The 18,343-nt window shown below is 32.0% G+C and overlaps 1 protein-coding gene across 1 annotated transcript; it reads right to left on the bottom strand.

The window, feature by feature from the left end:
* Positions 1–12,301: 12,301 nt before the first annotated feature.
* LOC145607446 (uncharacterized) lies at positions 12,302–16,648 on the bottom strand. The gene is made up of 5 exons (XM_081663093.1): positions 16,549–16,648; positions 14,796–15,263; positions 14,331–14,474; positions 13,710–14,140; positions 12,302–12,931 (listed from the first exon to the last, which is right to left on the bottom strand). Exons 1-5 carry the CDS (start codon positions 16,646–16,648, stop codon positions 12,302–12,304), a joined length of 1,773 nt encoding a protein of 590 aa, XP_081519219.1.
* Positions 16,649–18,343: the final 1,695 nt, after the last annotated feature.

Here is an 18,343-nt window from a genome sequence, read left to right as displayed (position 1 = left end):
AAAATTCTATAGAATCTATACATATAGAATAAAGGATACACGATCACTACTAGACTAGTGTGGCTGTATCGATCAATGCATTTAGTCTTATATTATGGATCGATCAAGAGTCATCCATTAATCTCGAAGTAGCTCATACTGAGGACGGAAAAGATACTTTGCTCCAAAGGTTGAACGATAAACCACAACTAACAACGGAAAATGCAACCAGACATAGACACCACCGACGATCCAAGCAAAAGCAGCAACAATGATCCAACCCGGTTTGTTAGGCGATAGTATGATGATCGCCATAGTAAAGGCTAACAACATGGTTAGTATCGAGAAGAGAAGCGTGGCAAGACCAACAATCAATTTAAGCGGTAGTGATACTAGAAAGTCCTCTTCCGCATATGTTGAACATAAAATTGCTAGAAATGTTAAGATTGAGGCAGTTGAGGATAACAAGGACAACGAAAACGAGGTGACGAAAGCACATTTGAGGTTTTCGTTGTCTATTTTTGGTGATTGAAGGGCGGCCTGAAAGACCATGGCAGCTACAAGAGTAGCGACCAGCATACATGAGTTCGCGGTGCCCCTCATCCATTCCTCCCCTTCTTTCCTTAGGTTTGCATGTACTCTTGTGTACAATTCTCGTGGCACTTCCTCAGTTACGTCTGTTACAATCCCGTTCGATTTCTTGATGATTCTGTTCTTAGTATGAGCAAATTGACATGGTACTATACTTTCGACAGCCTGCCATAATAATAAATATGCATATTAGAATTTTTAGAGAAACTTTCTTATTAAATCAAAATAATGGACCAAACTTGACCTTTTAAATAAGTTTTGCACATATTTAAACATTACATAAATAGAATTTGGAAAGAGGTCTTTAGAATACACTTTTTTGCAACACCTTTTATATACACTCAGGTGTACATAGAGGAGGGTCAGGAGTGCACGGATTACCTGAAACCACAAGAGTTCCCGTTGCATTTGGAGAGCTGCACCCGAGGCCTTATTGAGTATCTTAGGGCAAGGTAAAGAGGCAGCCAAATGAAGAATATTATCTCCAGTGATGGGATGCACATATTCAGTTAGCAAATGGTTAACATCTTTTAAATGGAAAATATGACTAAAGATCTTCTCTTGACGGTACTCAACTGCAACATGAAATATGGTTTTTTGTTGTTTATCAACTTCCCATATTAGATCCGGGTACTCGCGTATAAGGGTTTCGATGAACTCATTGTTGCCCACCTCTATAGCTTCAAAGAGCAGCCCGGGTGACGGAAACCATAAGAAACTAGAGATTTTCTTATGATCTCTTTCTGTTATCACTCTTTTCCAAACTTGTTGCACCAATTCAAGCTTGCGGTTATGATCTTTCTCCTGCTTTCTCCATTTGTTTTTCACTGTAATATAATTAAAGAATATCAGATCAATATATTGTCAAGATAATAATGTACTTGTAGAAGATAATGAAACAATACTCTATCTGTCCCAAAATAACTTACACAATTAGACTTTGTACACATGTTGATATATTAGTTTGACCTTATTATTACATTAAGTAAATATTAATGAAAATAATAAAAAGTTAATGTCATAAAACTTTATATCAATACCTATCTAATAACATATTTTATAATATACTATGTTGCTATGTTAATAAAAAAGTGTAGTCAAAGTTAATTTATGAATAGTGAAAAAAAATACATGTCAGTTATTTTGAGATGGAGGAAGCATTTCATAGCATATTAAGAAAATAACCTATGTATGAGTTGTTGAAAAAGTTAAGCTAGGATAACTAACATATAAAAAACAAGTTTGATGGCATACTCCACCAATATCGGTCAATTGGCTACGTAAATCCAATTGCTAATGAACAAGCCATAAAAATATTATAAGGCCATGTAGAATGGAATGATTTAGAATAAGAGGAAAGGAACAATTGGAATTATATTGGAGTAGTTGAGAACCTACATGCATTGCAAATATACTCGAGATGACTTAATTTGCTCTTCACTGGTGTCTTTCTGGCCAAGGCGAGCAATGGTGACACCGCGTTTCCATCTCTCTTAATGGCTAATTCGTCATCTTCATCTAGGATCTTCAAAGCCACATCTGCAATTTATGTATTAAGGGATTCAATCCGATGAAAAACTATTAATAAATAATATATTTCAACATCACTATGATAGCAAACTTACAATAGGAATCCTTCGTGAGGAGGGCTTCCAAATGATAGCAAACTTATAAAGTACAAAGTAACATTTCATTCCCTTATACAATTAACACGCACATACGAAGTATTATATTATGCAAGCATACCATATAAATCTTTTGCGATGACAGTGATGAGAAGATTGATGCGGTCTTCAGGAGACAAATTGTTAAAGTGAGGCATGAGATGATCAACCACCTTCTCATGGCCTTGCATCGCGGCCATTTGAATTGGTTTCTTGCCTAAGTTCCCGCCAATGTTTGGCAGGTTTGGGTTATGCTTCTCCATCTCCTTCACAAGATCAACCACACCCGAAGCAGCAGCCAAACAATAAGCTGTATTTCCGGCTTTGTTTGGCTGCACCAATTGTGTATCCGTTAAATTGGCATGTGCAAGTAGTTCTGTAACAAAACTATCTTTCCCTGCTGCTGCTGCTATGTGCAACGCTGTATTTCCATTTTTAGAAATTATTTCCGAGAAGCACTTAGGGTCTTCTACAAAAATTTCATGAGCAGATTTCCAATCACCATAGAGGGCCGCTTTGTACAATCGTACATGATAATCTTGAAAGCATCGTTGTCCTGCAACATTCATGATGTACGTTATGAAATTCTAATTATCAGTTAAATATTTTGGTTGAGTTGGTACTTTGACGTGGTATTAGAGCCAGTAAAGTTCTTGTTAGCTTAGCTAGGTATCTTTAATCTGCAACGTATGGATTGCTTTAACAACCGATAATAATCTACTAGTCCTCTCATGACATGAAATAAATTAAACTAATTCTAAGAAAATCGAGAATCTGATTATATGATTGTTTACTTACCAAGTAACCCTTTTTCAACATCGAATTTAGGCTCCGTTGAAGAGTCCATCAGATTAAGTTGGCCAGTTGATATACGATCACGATGATGTTTTTGAGAAAAACGGAAAACTAAGCCTAGAGTTGGAAGAAGATAACACAAACTTAGAGACTCTAATAAGATCCGAGAAACTAAGGCAATGGCCCTTTAAAATAAGTAATTATATACTTCCAAATAAATTATTCAGTAATAAGACCTGATAAACGACTACCAAATGAAGAGCTGAGCTAAGTGGTCTTCAAAAGCTTACCTAAAAGCCATGATTAAGGGGAGGAAAAGTGAAGTTTAGTGATTAATAAAATTCAGAGACGTGTGTAATTTTTGTACTAAGAAAAAGCTCTTTATTACACCCTACATTACTAAAGTTGCCATATTGTCTCAACCTTTTATTATATTGTATTTTACTCAATATAAACATCCTTCTGTCCTTCATACTCCGTTTAATATATATCAATCTCATACATGTGATCTCTTGCCATCAGATATAATGATAAGCCAATTATATATTACAGAGTACACCATCCGTCCCTTTATTACATCCCTATCTCTCATTTTGCATGGGAATTAAGAAAGTTAAAGATTCCTTAAAACTAATAATTGAAAGTATAAATATGCATGTGGGGTTAGAGAGAGATAGAGAGAAAGCAAAAGTGGTTGACTGGTTGGGAATTAGGAGAGAGAAAGTATTAGGAAATGGTGTTAAAGTACAAAAAAGAAAAAGGAAAAGGATTGCAAATCATTAAAAAAATGAATAATATTGTTAAAAAGTACAACTTATAAATAGAAACATACACTTAATTTTGGTCACTTCATAAAGAAATACATGCATGTAATAAAGGGATGGAGGGAGTACTATTTTTCAAAATGTAACAACTTTTTACTAAAAATGATATAAAGTATGTCCGATTATTATATCTAGACTTTAGAGTAATTAATACCGCGTACGTACCAGTTATGAATTCTATTTTATTGTACATATATAGTTTACAATTTCTCCAATTCCATTTTCATTCCGGTCCAACGGATGTACACGTAATCAAACGTAAGTACGATTCCTTGTTAGCTCTAAGCAACATCCAAAATTTAAATCAATATTTTAAGAATAAAAAAGGAAGAAAAGGAAAAAGTGAGAAGTTAAGGGCCTGTTCTCTTACGTTGAAATTCAGTTTAGTTCAGTTCAGTTCAGTTCAGTTCAGCTGAGTTCAGTTCAGTTCAGTTCAGCTCCTAATTTCCTTCTCTTATAAAATATTCATTTCAGTTCAGTTCAGTTCAGTTCAGTTCAGTTCAGCTGAGTTCAGTTCAGTTCAGTTCAGTTCAGTTCAGTCAATGAGAACAGGCCCTAAGTTAGGTATTTTCAGATGATCGAGAGCCTTCCTAGAAGTTACCGTCTCGGCTTCTCCATTTCAGAGAGGTTGCCAAATTCTGTTTTCTTCTTCTTGTACCAATGTAAACTTTATATCATGTAAACTTTATTAGTTGCACATAATTATAAGCGGAGGGAATATAAAAATTTGTGAACTTTTTATAGTCTTGAAACCGTGTATTAAAAGTTAAAACATAATATTCCCAAATATGTACACATAAAAATTGCAAATGGGTGGGATTTGGCCCAATGTCAACGGCCACAAATCCATGGAGAGAATAAAATTAAGAGTGAAAATTTGGCCCAATGTCAACGGCCACAAATCCATGAGATGCACACATGAGGCATGACCCAGCGATAAACAAGTGAGGCGTATTTTCGAAGATCCTTTGCCACTTTCAAATGTACACTAGGCCCAGTTCGAACGTCATGCATAATCAATTTCAGTTTACAATTTATGCCATGTCTATTTCATTTTTTTAATTCCCCACTTAGGTAAGATAAGAAAAATTAAGTTTAGATTTGATCAGATTATTAAAATAAGTCTGACATATTATATCGTTATATGTATGGATTTTTATTGCTAAATATATTTATTTTCATGATTAAAAATTATGAAAAATACCATATTAATAAAATACACATAATGTCAAAAAAAAAAAACAAGACTCAATGTGATATATTTTTTCCTTATAAATTATTTTACTCATAAAATCAAAAGCTGATTAAATGAAACAATCAGGTTAGATTTGGTTGTATTATTATTAAAAAAAAAAAAAAAAAAAAAAAAAAAATTATTTCATTTTATCTTTGTTTTTATTATACATCACGTACTTGTATTATTTACTTGTATAATACAACAAACCTATATATATACATATAACATACCTGCCTTTTATTTAGTAACTTATACCGAGTAACGGAGTATAATGATATTTTACATTGTAATCTCTCACACGGGCACTGACAACTTTAGGGTGATCAAATCTTGTAGTATGTAAATGTTTTATACTACTAGTAGTACTAAACAACTACAAGGAACAAATTGATACTCAAAACATGGTGCATTCAACAACATTCACAGTGACATTCTGCTCAATCATATTCCGGAGAGCATCATAGCTGCCGCCAACCATATGTCCAAACGTCACACAGCGAGCACTCAACGTCAAAGCCGTGTTCGGGGAGTGGCTGATGATGAAGGACCCATCGGTTTCCATGAAGAGAGCTCCTTGATTCAATAAATCGTTGGTTACATAATTATTATTGGGATTGCTTTCGATACATTGTTGATTCGTGACACTGAACTTCACCCCTGAATGTATAGCTTTGAGGTCGGGACCATTGTACTCATATAAACTGCATAAATGTAAGAACTTATTCACCACATTCCGCACTGACTGCCCTTGGTATAGTTCAACCGTTATACTTGTCATCTGACGCTTATTATTGTCTTCCAATACGAACCGCACCTTACTGTATGTGTAATTTATTTCCACTTCATTATTCAATTAATGTAAACCAACAACAATTTAAAGCAAGCTTTAATTTATTCAATTACATCAAAACATATTAGCAGACCGTAGATTTTGCTAATGATTATATGATTTTACTAATTATATGCAGCAAATGTCTTGACTTTATCAAAAAAAAAAAAAAAAAAAAAAAAAAAAAAAACAAATGTCTTGACGCAGAATCTTAGACAGAATATTTTTAGAAAGAAAGCATTTTGTTACACATAATGTGTAACATTCATTTTTAATACGAGTAAGGCAACTGTGTGAAAAGGTTACTTATATATTCATTTATTTTTTTATTTTTTTTTTAGAAGGACCTTATATGTTCAAAGTTGTGAAAAAATTCCTAACAAGTCACTTTTTTGTAAGGAGGGACATTGACCTCGAAATAAAGTCATTGACTTCACTTTTCCGGGGGCGTTGACCATCACGTGTGTGCCAATTGATGTTTAAAAAATGACATTTCCTTCATATTTTTTTTCCACGTTTTCACTTTCTATCCCCGAATTCTCTCTCAAAATTATATCTCTCTCCCCAAAATCATGGGAAAAAAAAGAGGGAAAGGGCATATTTTGAACATCACGTGCATGGTTAACACTTGAAAAGTAAAGTTAATGGCCATATTTTGACATTAAGGTCCCTTTCACAATAGAAATGAGTTATAAATACCTTTTTCACCATTCTGAACACATAAGGTCATTTTTCCCTCCAAAAAAAAAATAAAGAACATAAATACCTTTTTCACAAATTAGCTGTACATGATATGAAACAAAGGCACACAGTATGTTCTTTTACTAAATACGAAATATGACTACAAAATTTTAATAGTCGTCTAGTCGTGTATATTGTTTTAAAATTGTTGACGAATAAAACCAAATATTTGGAAGTTAAAAACATTTTGATGTGTTGCAAAAACGCAAATATTTGGCAATAGAGATATTATTAGGTTATGTCTTATATACAGATTTTTCTATGGTAGTCATACTCATTTTGATTGACGGATTATTTTTTTTTTTTTTTGCTGGTCAAACTTAACCATTTTTTTTAAAAAAAAAAAAAAAAATCTTAATGGATAATGAAAATTATAATAATTAATATTCGAAATTAAAAAAATGAAATTAATAAAAAGAAAAATCATTTTAAATAAGTTTGACCAACAAAAAATAAAATAAAATAAATCAACCAATTAAAATTGAGTATATTGGTAGTCATATCATATTAAGAATTACTATGGCAAAATTTTCATTCATATACGGACTTGAACTTGCATTAAAATATTATTAGAGTTATATGCACTACGCAATGCTTGTGTTAACAATAATAGGATCAATAAAGATACTAGAGTCATCTCTCTTTATTATTATTATTATAAAAGAATTTGAAGCAAACGCTAATTCTTTTTTTTTTAATTTTTTTTTTATATTTTATGTAGAAGTTAAGTATAAAATTACTATCATATATTTTCTCCGTTTTCTTTTAAATGCTACACACTTTATTGGCATGCATTTTGAGGAAATAATTAATTATGTAAACAGACACATTACTCAAAATAAATTTATACACATAATACCTAGCCCTTCTCTAATTTTGGTGTTGAAATTATTTTTTTAAAATAGCTCATTAACCTACTCTTTAAAAGAAAAATATATTTAAGTTTTATAGTTATATTACTTACCTTTAAATCATATACGGAGTATATTTTTTTGTTAAATTTGGTGATTAATTCCTTAATATTTGCATCATAGATAGTTTTCATAATATCAATATACTAATTAAATCGTGATCTCAATCTAATGTGTAAGTCATATGGGAATTATTGTAATCTTAATTTGTAATAAAAAAAAAATTGTAATTGACTTGGTTGACTAATGATAATATTAAGGTATTTTAATCATCATAGGAGGAACCCTAGCCCCATGATTTAAATTGACTTATATTATAGAGATTAGAGAGATAGTAATTTTTCTAAAGAGATTAAATTGTACATGTGTATATATATTTATTTTTTTTGGTACAAATATTGTACAGTTGTATATGATTATGCACGGGATTGTACTACTCCCTCCGTTCTTTTTTTGTCTTCTCAACTATTTTGCATGATTTTCGATACATAACTTTGACCATTAATATATCTAGAATTATATTAGAAAATTTTTGAAAATTTGATATTATGAAAATACAATTTGCAATAAATCTTTCTTTTGTATAAATCACAAATTAACAAATATATAAATGAATACTAGTGCAAAAGGTACAAATACCGAGGGAGTAATATAACTTATTTATAAAGTATGTCTGCCCTTTTTTTCAAACTAAAGGCACGAAAGTCATAAATTATCTGATTGTATAAAATAAAAAGTCATGCTTAAAATTAATTATTTTTCATTTATTGAAAAAAATTTCCAAACTTTAAACTTCAATTTTATTATTTTTTTTTTTTATCAAATTTAAATATACCTATAATTTTTTTGCATGCATAACACTACACACATGTCATGTAATTTTCTAAACAATAAAGTAGTTTAGCATTGGAGAAAATATGAATGTCAACTAGTTTAATTGGTTTAAAATTTAGGGGTGATATGTACTCAAGACTTTTGAATCTTTTCTACATCATTGCCTTTCCAGGTTCACTTTACACACACACACACACAAAAGGTGCAGGTTAAATACACAAGTTGGGTTATGCATGATTGAGGGGAGTCGACCCATCAACCCACGAATAAACTCATTGTTTGTGTAATTTTTACGCTTGTTAGGAATAAAATATATTGACTTTGATTGTATAAATGAATTATTAAGATTTTTGTTTAACTATTAAAGGGTTTAGATTTAGTAGTTGAACTTACTATGACTCGAGCTTTTTGATTTTTGAAAATCTAACCCATGAGAATATAGTAGGGTAAAAAGGTTGGATAGTTCGGTACATGAACCACTTGATTTAGTTAACGCACAGTATTACATATATTTATATATACTAGGTTTACATACTTTTTTTGTAGTAAAATAATAAATCTTGAGATTTATAACAGTATCATTAATCTCTAAATTTTTATTACTACTCACGACAAACCTAAAATAGTAGCATTGGCAGCTTATCCTTTGTTTTCTCACTCGATGCTAGCACTATTCTTTTACCTCCTTCCCTAGATCTTCTTCATCCCCTTTCATTTTCTCATACCCTTTCCCTCCCTTCACTATATATTTAGCCTACATCATATCTCCGTCTATTGAAACACCAAGCCCCACCACCCTGGGAGTCCTCCCTGTCGTACCTACTCCAGTCTCCCCTAACATTAAGCAGCAATCAGTCATGCATATCATCATTATGCGCATTAAGATACAAAAACAGCATGCAACATGAATAAATAATTGTATCAAAAGAAAAGAACGAACCTGTAAGACATGGTTTACAAATTATGATTCTCAAAAGTAAATATATATGGAGGATTTGTGCAGGGGATTAGGTATATTAGTTTTATCCCTAATCAAATTAAACTTGAACTTTAAAGGATCATCTCATCCATATTATATACTACCAAGTAGTATGTTGTATGCAGTCTTAATAATTAATAAAGAGACAATTTGAGGGTGAAATTAGGAGTAAATTATTACTAATAATATATGGTACGTAGCTAGGATGCAGACATCCCAACCAATATTTTTACGCCACGTATATATATTTATGTATTAATTGGAATATTTGCTAATTATAATAAAATTACATACTTGTATTGATAATTTACGAAGTTTTTTGTTGGACAGGATATTTTACATAATGATGCTAAAGCTTAATCATGGAGTATTAAATTTCTGTCTACCAACCATATATGATAAATCTTGATGACATTTAGATTCTTTAGTCCGTCCAAAATTTTGCTTTTTAATCGGATTTTGTTAATCGTTGTATTGTCACCATGGACGGAGTTCGTTGACAATAATTTTTTTTGTTGAAGTAATTTCTTAAGTTAATATATTATTATTGCATTCACAATAAGCTCATATTTTAAATAGCATCAAGGCATTATTATATAAAAATGCCTTCACATTTCTGAAGTAATCTATTGATAAAGATAAACTTGGGTGAGACTAAGTCTAACGTTATCAATTATCTTAATGTAAATAGACCTTTCATAATATATATGGAGTCCTAAACCTAGCCGGAATTGGACCTTTTAAAAAAAATTTTAAACCACATTGAATTTGACTTGTTTGGTTGGCCTAGGTTTTTTATTTCAAAAAAAGGAAAAAAAAAAAAAAATTGGAGCTTGATTAATTAACTCATGTGAATTAGCGAGTAAAAAACCATATGCAAAAAATCATGAGAAAAACGCTTCCTCCACATCCATAAAATTGGGAAGTGATAAATGAAAGAAAAATTAACAAAAAATAAATAAAATAAAATAAAATAAATATATAAATAAATGAAAGAAAATGAAAAAAAGTAAAGAAAAATCTTGACATTGCAAAACTATTGATTCTTTTGCTACAACAGTGATATCAGATCAATTGTCGTGTTAGGGTCTGTTTATATTTACTGAACCGAGCTGAACTGAACTGATTGGAGCTCAACCGAACTGAACTGATTGAACTGATTGAAGCTGAACTGAACTGAACAGAACTGAATTGAAATGAATATTTTATAAGAGAAGGAAATTAGGAGCTAAACTGAACTGAGCTGAAATGAACTGAACTGAACTGATTAGAGTTGAACTGAACTGAAATTAAGCTGAAGAGAACAACCCCTTAGCCATGTGCGCTGCTAGACATTTGTAACACATTTTATATACACCCGGGTGCACATAGAGGTTGGTGCACACAAGGCTATTTTTTGTTCAGTTTTTGCTCGTTTTAAGATTTAATTTTATAATGAGTGGAAAATAACTTGGTTAATACTTTTTAAAACTTTTGAGTTTTGATCAATTGCACTTAGTGACATATAGTGTATAGAGTGCTTAGATATATACGAAGTACAATTTATTTCCGACCTAAGCTAAAATGTAGCTTAGTCCTACTAGTAAAAAAAATTAGCATGTAATAAGCTAATAACCCGCCCTATCTAATGCGTTGTGACATTCTAAAGGATATACTCAAGGTTAGATATGGATATCTTTTGTAGATCGAAATTTAAAATTTATATAATTTTTGCAAATGTAGTTGTCCTCATCAATTAAGGTTAGACTTAGACCAATATAAACAATTGTCCTCAAGGTTTTATTCATAATACGATGTGGTTGTCCTCAAGGTTAGACTTAGACCACCTATATTAACAATCAATTGTCTTTATTTAATTATTGAAATTGGTTTTCCTTCAAATATTGTTAAAATGGACATATCCAATGCACTAATGCAGCGTATAAAGTCAACCTATTAACTTAGTACAAATCCAAGTCATATTAATAACCAAGCCAACAAAATAAGTTTAGTATTAATGTTAGGTGTTTGATAGTAAATTAAGATTATATTTCATTGTCATGGCTTAAAAATACAAGGAATGTGGGATACGAGATAATGAAATACGGTGTATATATGATTGTATGAATCTTCTCTAGTGGTCCTGATGAGCCCATACCGTACGCTCACACTATATTTGAATTAGTCCAACACATCAAAATGTCGTCTTTGTTGCATTTCATCTCTAAACTACTACAAGTACCTCCATTTGATAATAGATGCAACTTATTAACTTTTCACACAATATGTATATAAACTCTAACAAACATTATATTAATGGATCTTTATTAGTAAATACACTTCTACTACCTCCGTTTTTAAATACTAGCTTCATTCCTCCATGCGCGGAGTTTTAGGAGAAAGTAATAAAATATGGAGGTGGTAGTGGGGTTGGTGGAAGAATAAAAAATTGTAAAAAGCAAAAGTAGTGGAGAAATTGAAGGAGAGGGAATATGAAATTAATAAAATATGATATTTGTTGGGTCCACTAGGTGAGAGAGAAAAAAATTAAATAATGTAAAATCTTACTAAAAAAGGAAATGGAGCAATTATTTAAAAACGGCCGAAAAAGAAAAGTGGAGCAAGTATTTAAAAACGGAGAGTATTTACTAATAAAGTTCCATTAATATAATATTTGTCTAATACTTTAAAGAAGAAAAAAAAAAGTTAATTCTATGAAAATATAACTAATTCAATAACATTTTACTTTAAAACAATTACATTAATTTATCAACAAATTTAATAACATTTTATTTAATAACAATTATACTCCGTATTTAATTACATTAGATGATACATGTATATAGAATGATACTCGTATATAATTAGAGTACTTTGAATGCTTCCGCTCATAAACACTTGTACAACATCACCGGGACTTTCTGACTTTCTCCATCAATTAATCTCGAAATAGCTCGTGTTGATGACGGAATAGATACTTGGTGCCGAAAGTGGAACGGTAAACAATAACTAACAACGGGAAATGCAGCCGGAAATACACAACACCGGTAACCCAAGCAAAGACAACAACAATAATCCACACCGATTTGTTGGGCAAAAGGATAATAATAGACACGGTGAATGCCAACAATATTGCCAATATGGAGAAGAGAAGCATAACCAGACCAACCATCAATTTCAACGGCAATGATACTAAGAAGTCGTCTTCCGAATACGTCGAAGTCACAATAGATAGGAATGTTAAAATTGACGCAATTGACGAAAACAAAGAGAATGCATCTGATATAACAAATACCAAAAATAGCTTCTCGTTCTTTTGCTTGTCTGGTGGTTGATAAATCGCTTGGAAGACTGCAGCTACGACTAGAGTCGCGACAACCATACATGATATGGAGGTCTTACGCATCCATTTCTCGCCGTCTGTTCTTAGTTGTTCATGTTCTCTGTTGAACATCTCTCGTGGCGTCTCCCTCTCTTCCATTAATTCTGTGATGCTTGCTTGCGGTTGTGGCGTTAACATTGAGTTTTCTGTTTGAGCATATTGACGTGGTACTATACTTTCAAGTGCCTGGTTTCATCAAAAATTAATTTCAAATCTTAAGCATAAGCATAATAAGCCCATAATTGGAAAAAAGGTTTATCACACATAATTAAGCGGCCCAACAAGGTTAGTTACATCCTAAATCCATGATAGTTTTTTGAATTACGGGTTATTTTACCAATAATTCCTTTCTAGGCATATAATGTTTTGAAAAAACCAGTCACATTTAACTTTCTCTATTACTCAACTCGTATAAGGCATAAGGTGGCAATTCGGGTTAGCAGGTCGGGTTTGGGTTAGATTTCGGGTCGATTTCGTGTTATGCTTAGAAACTATCAAAAATAGTGTAAAACTTAATATTATTATGAAATATGAAATTTGGGTCAAATCGGGTCGAATTCGGGTTGTTCAGGTCGGGTCGGATTTAGGTTTTTCTTAGTAACTTCGTGTCGGGTCAAGGATTGCTAGCCCTAGGGCATATGCTACATACGACCATAAGTAGTTATCTTCTTCATCTAGCCGGTAAAAAGCCTAGCTCATGACATGTTACTTTACCCTAATACTGAAAGACCTAAGTTATTTTTCTAATTGAAATCAATAGATAGAACAATCAATAGGTAATTGTTTAATTTTCGAAACATGTGCTTTAATTGGTAGTTGTTGACAAAATTTCCTCGACTAAAATTTGAATATGTATGTAATATCAGGTTTCAAAAAAAAAAAAAAAATGTATGTAATATCATGTACAAGTAGTAAAATTAGCTAGTCAAGAATTTTAAGCTAAACATTAAAAATGAAAAATTACCTGAAACAATAAGATTTCACGCTGCATTTGAAGGGCAGGACCCGAAACTCTACCGAGTATTTCAGGCTCAGGTAGAGTGGCAGCTAAGTGTAGGATGTTGTTTCCATTAACAGGATTTGTGTAAGCCGTTAGCAAATGCCTAATACCTTCAAGTTGGAAAATATGACTAAAAATCTTCTCTTGACGATACTCAACAGCAGCATGAAAAATGGTTCTACTCTTATGGTCCCTTTCCCATATTAGATCTGGGTAGAGACGAATGAGGGTTGTCACGAACTCATAGTTACCCATCCTTATCGCGACAAAGAGCAGTTCCGGCTGTGGAAATGATAACATTTCAGATATACTCTCATGATTTCTTGAGTTTATAACCCTTTTCCAAAGGTTCTCAACCAGTTCATTTTTACGGTGATCTTGGTGCTGCTTCCTAACTATATAACATCAAAAAATACGTCCATTAAATTAGTATTCGTATTAGATTGTAGTCATAATAGTCACGCAAAAATAATTTAACCGTCCCTTGATTTTGATGAAAGAGACTATACTAACAGAAATTATTCGGTACTTAAAATTAACCATAATGTCTTTTACGGTACAAATTTGAGAGGGTTGAAAGCATACACGGAATCCAACTGTACTTGAGATGACTTCGGCTCTCCGACTGGGTCTTTCTTGCCAAGATATGCAAAGGTGTATGGGAATTTCCATTTCGTCTAGTGGCTAATCCATCATCTTTATCTCTTTCTAAGATATCCCAAGCCACATCTGCATGAATGTACATATATATATGCTTTCAATAAAAACAAATTATTGTATCCACATAACAAATGAGAACATACATCATCTAGCTAATACAACGGGAAATTCCCTGTTTGGGCTGTTTCTCATGGTGAGAAACGAAATTTGTTTCTCATAGGGGCATTTTCGTGAATAAATCAATTAACTTTTATTGAAAAAGTTGTTGATTTATTCACGAAAATACCCCCATGAGAAACGAATTTGTTTCTCACCACGAGAAAATGGGGCATCCTCAAAACAAAGTTAATGTAAAAACAAACAAATTAAAGATAGATATATATTTCTTACCATAAAGGTCTTTTTCAAGGGCAGCAATAAGTAGATCGGTTCGTTCTTGATGCGATAAATTATCAAAACATTGATCTAGGAGATGATTCACCATCTTGTCATGGCCTTGCAAAACAGCAATTTGAATTGGTTTCATTCCACTTCCACCAGGAATGTTGATCAGATTTTGATTCAATTTCTGCATTTCAACCACGATATCAACCACACCCGATGCAGCAGCCAAAAAGAAAGCTGTGTTACCTTCATTGTTAGGCACCTCCAAATCCAATGCTTGGTTATGTAATAGTAATTGCTGCACGAAGACATGGCGCCCCGCTGCTGATGCTATGTGTAGAGCAGTATCTCCTTTTCTTGATATTTTTTCTACGAAGCAACAAGGATGATTTACACGTATATCATCAGCAGCTTTCCATTGACCTCTGAGGCAAGCAATCTGTAAAGATAGATGATAATCTTGAAAGCGTTGGCCTGCACATCAAATGTCTATAGTTAGCGGCGGAGCCAGGATTATTGACATGTATGTAGGGCATCACTCAAATAATATTGCAAATGTGGAGTAGACAAGTGAAGCAAGTGGAGAGATTAAAATATAGTAAGCCCCATAAATTAAACATTATACCATAAAACTTAAATTGTTGTCTTTGAAAGGGAATGAAAAGAAAGTCTTGGAATTAATGAGAAATAATATACTCTAATCTTTTTGAAAAACATTTAACTTAATCAATCACTCTTATTATTAAAGCACCAATTTCAATTCACATAAATTTTAATTCTCCATATTAACAATTATACTTTGTGATTCATACTCTAGAGAAGTAAGGAAATCAATATCAATCTTTTGAAATATAAACATAACGCAAATTACAACAAATAATTAAAAAAAATTACCATCTAATAAAAATACTAAATCTTTTGAATCTTTAAAAACTGAAAGTTAGAGGGAGGGTAGATAATTAAAAAATGAGAAATGAAAGAAAGAGGAATGGCGATTTCAAGGTAGAGTGCCTAGGAAAAATACAGATTTGATTTATTTTTATTTTTATGGGGTTAGGTTACTACTTTCTAGGGTAGTATCAAGTATGGTACCACATGCTGAGCAAACTCACTGAAGTAAGAAAAGTTAATCAGGGAGAGTGTGAGCAAGACTTTAATTAATTAATTAATAATACAGTATCTTTTAATTAGTACGAAGATCTCTTTAGTTGCATATAGGAATTCCTATATATTGTTTGTTTAACTTTATGTATCTTATAGTATATTATTATAATCTACTTTCTCAAATAGAAATGATGTGATTTCTTTCAAAAGTAAATTTGAAAAACTTGAGTGGCCAAGGTAGAGGGGGATAGATAACTTACCATGTAGTAATGTAGAAATTCTAATTTCTCATTTCCCACTTCCCGCATGTTTACTTTTAAATGGTAACCAAATAACTATCCATAAAAACATTTTTCACCAATTGTTATTTCTCCATTTTTTGAAATGCAACCAAACAAAATTAGAGTGTAAAATAATAAAATAATCAATAATATAGTACTTAAAATTTATATTTTATGGGTTTTAATCAAGATGTTACACCATCATACATATATGTTTTTCCTTTCTATATATCAGCCCAACTAGGCACACACTTGACTATGCCATCCACGCTTCCATGGTAGTAGTTGTACCATGCACTAGTAGACTACTAGTAGTACCATACCAAGATGAACAATTTAGTCCGTATTAAAGAAATGAAGAGTTTTGTTCTTACCAGACGGAGGATGACTAGTAGAAGGCAACGGAAGAGGTGGTTGCATTTCTTGTAGTTCTATAATCCCAGATTCAAGATCATGTTGATCAGGAGGCGCCATTGAAGTGATGTATATATATATATGTACCTTTAAGTTTATTGCTATGAACTTTCGTTTTTGAATGTTTTAGTTTTTTCTTAAGAAGACAAAGATATGTGTATGATGTACAATATGTTCAACATTTGTATTGTAGTTACTCCTATATATACTAATCACTGCTGAAGCTAGATTAATGCTTTTTCAGGTTAATGCTTTTTCGAAAGCTCAACGAAATTTCTTCGTTGATCTCATATGTGGTGGTAATTAATCGAGCTCACTTTACTTAACCTGTTTACATGTTAATCTTATTGATTAGTTTATGATTTCTGAAATTCCATTCCATGGACATGAAGGCCATTTTCTCCAAAAAGTAAAATGTTCTGGTACCTTTACAGCAACATCAGCAAAAAAGATAAGAAAACGAGTAAGAAGCTAATGATGATTAATTTATCTCATCTTTTCTGTGAATTTAACAAGATAAAGAATAGAAAAGGCCATACATACTTGCATCACAAACAATAGGTCAATTGGTAGAGCTATGATGAAAGATTAAGAAGGGTTTATTGTATTAAAAAGTTTTCCTAAAGCGTTATATTCTTATTACATGCAGAGAGGTTTAACCAACCTTTGTAATTTTACTTCTTGTGCGTTGCTAATCGTCCACTTTCCCTCCACGATTATTAGGTTAAATAACAAAATTAATAGATACTATATACTACATCTGTTTTTTATTAGTTGACATGTTTGACTTTAGCTACAGTCACAATGTATATTTCAAAGTATCAACTTTTTATAATTTTTGCTTATCGATAATTAAAAATACTTCCTCCATTAAATGTTATGTGCAACTTTGGAATATTTTATATCTCACAAATAATACCCCAAATTTGCACATAACATTTAACGGAGGTAGTATTAATGATTGAATTTTTGCATTGACAAATGTGGCTAAAGAAATACGCATTGTATTAAAGTATGTTATAAATTCTTATAAATTAGTGATGAATTGTGATCGGTTTTTAAAGAAAAAATACAATAAGACGAACAAATAGAGAAAACCGAAGTATTATACTACTACATGTATGACTGACTTCTGGAGTTATGGGCTATATTTATCAACTTCCAAAAGGCTGGACATAAGTGGTGGCTAATGAGTGATTAGTAGTGGCCTAGTGGGTATAATATATTCAAGGAAATTTGGTGTGCTGCGCGGGTTTAGCCCATACTTGGTTTTGTGATTGGGAATATGCTAGTAAATGCTGAACGGAGACATGGCGCCCCGCCGCTGCTGCCATATGCAGAGCGGTATCTCCGTTTCTTGAAATTTTTTCTTCAAAGCAAGTAGGATGATCTACATGTACTGTATTTCTTCAGCAGCTTTCCATTCACCGCTGAGACATGCTTTTTGTAAAGATAGATGATGATCTTGAAAGCGTCGGCCTGCAAATCAAATGTCTATAGTTAGCGGCGGAGTCAGGATTTTTGACATGTAGGGTTTCACTAAACAAATGAGGGCCGATATTGAAAGATAAACAAAAGTAAATAAAATTTTACATTGGCAACACTTACAAATTCAAATTACAACCTAATATGCTATTACAAGTACTCGGTCATTTAATCATATAGTTGTGTAGCCATTATATTTCAAAATCAACCATGTTATAAACTTGAAAATAAATGTATATCTTTGCAAATCATAAGGTCTACTGAGTATTT

The sequence above is a fragment of the Chenopodium album genome, chromosome 23, assembly GCF_948465745.1.
Source record: "Chenopodium album chromosome 23, dcCheAlbu1.1, whole genome shotgun sequence".
Classification (NCBI taxonomy): Eukaryota; Viridiplantae; Streptophyta; class Magnoliopsida; order Caryophyllales; family Amaranthaceae; genus Chenopodium; species Chenopodium album.
The sequence above is the reverse complement of the archived record's forward strand: the minus strand, read 5'-3'. Positions and strand labels throughout refer to the sequence as shown.